General features: G+C 31.8%; 1 protein-coding gene across 1 annotated transcript; it reads right to left on the reverse strand.

Annotated features, from left to right (window-relative positions):
- Positions 1 to 5,415: 5,415 nt before the first annotated feature.
- LOC100806978 (uncharacterized) lies at positions 5,416 to 5,625 on the reverse strand. The gene has a single exon (XM_003519993.4). The coding sequence runs from the start codon at positions 5,623 to 5,625 to the stop codon at positions 5,416 to 5,418; it is 210 nt and encodes a 69-aa protein (XP_003520041.3).
- Between the last annotated feature and the right edge of the window lie 586 nt (positions 5,626 to 6,211).

The following is a 6,211-nucleotide window of genomic DNA, read 5'->3' on the forward strand; positions in this document are numbered from 1 at the left end:
CTTACAATATGTCGTCCATGTTGTAAATTACATTTGTCCTACCTTCTAATTTTTTTTTTTTTTATCTTTGTGTTGGTAAAAATAATTTAAGTGGATGATATGGTACAAATTTGTTCGCCATATGGCAACCATGTCGCAACTATGCACTAATATGACAATATCAATTAATGGATTGTATGTAAGTTTCATCATATGGCAATCATGTCAAAGCTATGCATGATATAACAATATAATTTAGCCACATGGAATTCTTGTCACAATTATGCATGCCAAAATTATAATAGCTCAACTTTTATTAATTATTTTTTAAACCATTTGTGTGAACCAATACAATAATATTATTTAAATGAAAATACCATTTATAGGTCTTACCATATGTCATCCATGCCACAACTATGCACTAATAAGACTATCAATTAATGCATGCAAGCTTCACCATATGGCAATCAATAGTCATGCCAAAACTATGCATGATATAGAAATATCATTTAATGACCTATAGTATGCTTAGCCACATAGAATTTATGATGCAAATATGCATCTTACCTTGTAATTATGTTTACCTTCTAAAATATTCATGAATGCAAGCAAAATAATTGAATCAGTCATCATATAATGCTTTGGCCATATTTAAGTCAATTAGTACCATCTCTTCTTATTAACTTTATAAAAAGGCCTACATTACCCCCTCTTTAAAAGCTTTATCAAAAGGCCTACTTCTTCTACCCTCTTTAGAAACCTGACAATTTCTAGTATATAGTTGTTATTCTCTTCCCATTTCCCCTTGCACAAACATACAACTTCTAATCTCCATTTTCTTGAAGAATTGTTTTCATGTCATCAAGTAAGTTGTCTTCTGACACTACTGACTTTACTATACTTATTATGATAAAATTTAGCAATTGAAGATGACTATGTTTTACAATGTATATTGATGTTCTAACACTAAACTTTCCATATACCAAAATTGAAAAGCAAATATACATTTTGGATTTTGAAAAGTTTTTAACTTTTGTTGAAATAAATTAGATCTCAATGTCATTAACTTGACTACAATTTCATCCTTTCCTAAGTTGCTAAAAAATTCATGTGTTGGCTTGAATAAAAGGAACCTGAACCACTTAAAACATGATATTGAGTTTGGTGTTAAATTCATACAGATTCTATGGTAGGGACCTTTGTAGGTCTCCCACCGTGGAAAAGAAATTGCCATGGTTAGATATGTTACTTTTAAAATCAAAGAGAATTCTTTTTTGTTTTTTTTTTCTTTTTCTCATTTAGCCTTTGCCTTCGTCTCCCCAACAACCTACCCACTTGTATTTGGGGATTTTGTCTTATACCCAAATGTAGCATCAGGGTTGGCACAACAAAATGTGAGTATTAAAGCAAAAATTGAGAGACATGTTTTTTTACCTTAAAGAAAAAAGTCATGACTCATTTGTTCTTAGTCTTTTCTTCACAAACGACGATGACTCGTTTTCGTTAATCGTGTGTTTTCTTAAGATCACAATCAAAGTTTTCACATACCTTTTGATATTTTAAGTTCTCATTGGACCTCAAAAGCTATATTATGCTTCTTATATGGACTTGACTAAGACTACTAACTAGCAGATTAAACTATATTTCTCACCTGGAAGTCTTTTGAGTTTGCTTCTTTGTCCATGTTGATAAGAACTTCTCTGGTTTTGTGTTCCCTCAAGAGCTTCTTGTCTCTTAGTCAGTTTTTGGTTCCTTCTAAAGGGGGAGATTGTAGGATCAAAGCTTGAAGCCTTTAGGTCTTAGTTTTGGTTTGATAATTTTATAATGCCAAACATGTTTAACATATGTAGCATTTATATTGATTGTTTTAGACTAGGCAAGTTGTATGATATAGGTTAAGTTTTTCTTAACATGCTTAGTAAGGATCAAAGATGTTAAAAAAATGAATTGATCTCTAAGTTTCTTAAGAGCAATGAGTTCAACACAACATAATTAATTAGAAGGTTTTGTAATCAATTACAAAGTGTTATAAAAAGCAACAAATCTCTCTTCTACTTGAAATTTGGCAAGTATTGATGAATTAATCGATTACCAATTTCAGTAATCGATTACAAAAGCTAGTTTTAGAAGAAAGAAGGCTTTGAAGTTTGAGATAATTGTTCATTTATTGTAATAAATTAAATTGCTTCTGGAAACTTAAGAAGCTCTCTGTGTGATGAAATAATTGATTATCACAACTGATAATCGATTATTCCATAAAGCACAGAAGCATGAGAAGCTTTTTGTCTTAAACAAGATAATCAATTACCATTTTCTGTAATCAATCACCAAGTTTACAATAATGCGGAACAAAAAGGATTTTGGAAAATTAATCAATTACCATAAATGATAATCGAATAAATTAATTTTACCTGTCAAAATATAAATACCCTCTTATATTCTTTTCATTAGTGACTCTTAATACATTTTTATCTTTGAGAAAATACTTCAAGAGAGTCAGCTAAGGAAATTTCACTACATTTCTTCTAGAGATTCAAGTTGATCAAAGATCCATTCATTGTTCATCATGATTTGATCATACCTAGATGAAGAGCTTGAAGATGTTGTGATCTACACATCAAGGTGTATTTTTTCTTATTTTGAAATTCTTTCTTGTTTCTAATACTGGTTAGGGTTACCAAGAGTTTTGTGAGTTAATAGGGTTTCAACTCTTGCTTTCTCTCTCTTGTAGGGTTTAATGGAACAATAGAATCCAGGGAATTGCATATGCATAGTACTTGTACCTAGTTCTCTATTAGTAGAAGTTCTAAGGGGTCTTAGAACAACTAGATAGGTCCTTTAAGGAATGAACCTGTATAAATTTTGTGTGTGACTCTCTTTCTTTCTAACCCTTAGTTTTGTGATTCAATCTTGGAAATGGAATTGATGTTAAAGGGCCATAACTTCAACAGAAGTCAACAACTTAGGAAGTTAAAATCATGTAATTCATGATCTCCTAAAATCTAGGATCAAGGGTAGTTATTAGGAAACAATTGACGTGCCTTGTAAACCGCTAACGCTTGCTTATAAAACTCTATAAATTGGACAAACTTGGATGTAAAAGGGGACCACAATGACAACTAAATCAATCAAACTACTCTTTTCCAATCATTTATCTTTTATTTATCCTTTATTCACAACTTTCCTTTTATCATTTTTTAGTTGTTTATAGCTTTTCTTTACTGCTTTTAGCCGTAACAAATTTTCTTTACCCTTTCACCCGTTTACAACTATCCTTTACCACAATTTCACATAGGAGTAGCTTAGCATAGAAACTTCAGTTCATCGACTGCTAGAATGCTCTTCGGAGTGGACTAGGAACCCAATTGAGGAATAGAATCCCTTCCTCAAGTCAGTTGCCTAAAGGAAAACACTCATTAATAGTTAGCCGACATGATGGTTAATTAGTCAACACGATAGATAATTGGAAGCTAAAAAACTAACTTATTAAATTATAAGTATTCGGTAAAACTAGATGTTGAAATAACCAAAATGTGTAAAATAATTGAAAAACAATAAAATCATGATTTATTTAAAAAGGGTAAGCTAGAAATTCGATAAATATATTAAAGATAAAAGGGGAAGAAAGTATAAAAAACTAGAAGCTAGAAGCTAACGTTTTAAAAAATATTAGAAGCTACTAAAAAAAGTTTGTTTATCGAGCAGTTAAATGAGTTTTTCAGCTAGCAAAAAAAAAGCTAAAAACTAACTAAAATAATTTACCGAACATAGCTTAATTGTGTAACTTGCTAACATACTCAAATTGGAAAAAAAGTGTGTATGCTAACTTGTTTTTAATTTAATTATTTAATTAATATTTTTAATTATGAATATCATCAATCTAGTTAATTAAAGAAATAATAAGAAGAAAAAACTAAATGTTACCTATCAAGTATAATAAGTAAATAATGATGAATTACAATGAACATTTACCCATATGCCCATTAGTGAGGCTTAATTTTTAGCCTTTAGTCCAGGTGAAACTTCTTGTAGTTCCTTGGACCTCCATATGATAATATATAAGATTATTTTTATGATTATATATATATATATATTTTGGTTAACCATTAAAGATGTAAAATAGTTCATACTTTCTTGTTAATAATAATAATAATAATAATAATAATAATAATAATAATAATGTTACAAGTCTAAATTGGAGTCAAGAGCATTGAATAATGGCTAGCTGCAATGGGATAACCTGTGAAGTGAGGCAGTGACGTATCTAGAAAGTCTCAGATGCCACTGTTGGCATTGTCCTAGTTTCCTTTCTCATACAAGAGCAACAAATTGTCAAACATATCTTGGTCTTTCCACTACTGAAAAAAGCATTTTTGACAATGCAACTTCGACGACGGTTGCCAGAAAACCACCTTAAATAATAAGGTCATGGCATTTTCGTAAATCCTAGATTCTGAAATGGAGATGATTTTAAAAAACGTCTTCAAATGACCTCTTCAACGATGATTACTTATAAAACCGTTTTTGAATCCACTGTATAAAAAACCCAATGAAATTTTTGAAATTAAGTGAAAGTTATTTAAGACAGTTTCATGCTAGAACCGTCTTAGAAAGCAGGGAGACAAACGATTTTTAAGAATTGTCTTTAAGTTTAAAGATACAATTAAGTTGGACATTGTTTTCTTGCGCTCATCACTCTTGTTCATAAATCCTTCATTCTTGCACTCGCTGTAGTTCTATAAAACAACCCATGAATCCCTCATTCTAGCTCGCGTCGTGGCCTCACTCTAGCTTGCACTATGGCCTCACTCTAGCTCGCGCCCTTTCTTCACTGACGGGCTGTTGACTCTGCCGCGACCTACAACTCTGTGTCACTCTTACATTGGTCACTGTCATTGTTCGGTGAACTTCCCTTTTTCTTTGCTTATGAGCTCATGAAAAATACCTTCTCAAATAAATGCTAAGACCCTATGTATTTAGGGATTGATAGTCATTTAGGACTTACTGAATGTCCCAAGGTAAAGGTCTTTGTTTCCAGCAGCTCTGCCTATCCTTAGTTGCCATGTTCCATGTTTGTGGTGCTTGAATGACCCAATATTAAAAAATAAACTTAACACAAATCATCAAACTGAAGTATCACTATTATTACTAATTAAAAAAAGAGGGCAAGAGAACCACACGAACCTTGTGACCTCCTGTATATTGGAGTGGTCACCAAATCGATCTATACCAACTGCACAATAAAAACTAAAAATTTTGATTTAATACTTTCGCCAATTAGCTTTTTGCAAGTAGAGAACATACATTTTTAGCCATCATATGAAGGACAATTGTCTCCAACGTTACTTTCTTTGTTATTTACATAGTGAATAGTAATAATAAAGACCTAAAAAAACATTTATCTTAATTTCTGCATGCTTGAACTTTGATCCTTGGCTATGACTTTGAGGACTCTAGAGTGTGGTCATCCATGATATGATGAGCTGCAAACAAGAATGTAAACAATTCTTGTTGATGAGAATGATTGTAGTCATGCCAATAGAGAAGCATGACTACACATCTTCTAATTATGTATAGTCTTCCTTTTTGCTCTTTGAGGTTCCCTCCAAGCCTTCTGCATGAAACTTTCTTCTTTGAAACTCTCATGAAATCTTTGCTCATCTTTGAGTCTATGCTCCTTCCTTTCTTTGTTAACAACTTACACTTTGTACATAGTGTGTGTGTGTTGAAATAATATACTATACAGCTAGTTTGAGTGACAGGCAATGATGACTCTTTGGCATTGTCTGAACATTAAGTTTATACAAGAATGCAATTTGTTTCATGTGGAAGTTGGCTTCATCCTCAGTCAAATCAAATATTTGTCTCAATTTCTTGTCCACAGTGTCGTAAACCACATGGATTGATTTTACTCTGGTTATTGTATTTTCCATCTTATTTGAATAACTTTTAGCCTTGTATAATAATATTGACTGCCATGTAAAATTACTTGCAAATTTATAGCATTTTAAAGGAGGAAAAAAAGAAGAAGGAGAAACACGTGCAATAAATCCTTGTCAAGAGACATAATAAAACCAATCATATGCTTACACCTGAGAGCTTTTCATTTGGATAGTTGGTTCATGAAATGATATTAGAACCTCCTTCACCAAGTGGTCACAAGTTTGGTCCTTCCTGGCCCCCAATTCTTCTAAATAAAAGTTAAATTTCAGCACATGGTAAAAAGAGCCAG

The sequence above is a fragment of the Glycine max genome, chromosome 2 (genome assembly GCF_000004515.6).
Source record: "Glycine max cultivar Williams 82 chromosome 2, Glycine_max_v4.0, whole genome shotgun sequence".
In the NCBI taxonomy this organism is placed as follows: domain Eukaryota; kingdom Viridiplantae; phylum Streptophyta; class Magnoliopsida; order Fabales; family Fabaceae; genus Glycine; species Glycine max.

Excerpts from the sequence above, each read along its gene's own strand:
- LOC100806978 (XM_003519993.4), bottom strand. The coding sequence starts at position 5,625 with ATGAGAGTTTCAAAGAAGAAAGTTTCATGCAGAAGGCTTGGAGGGAAC.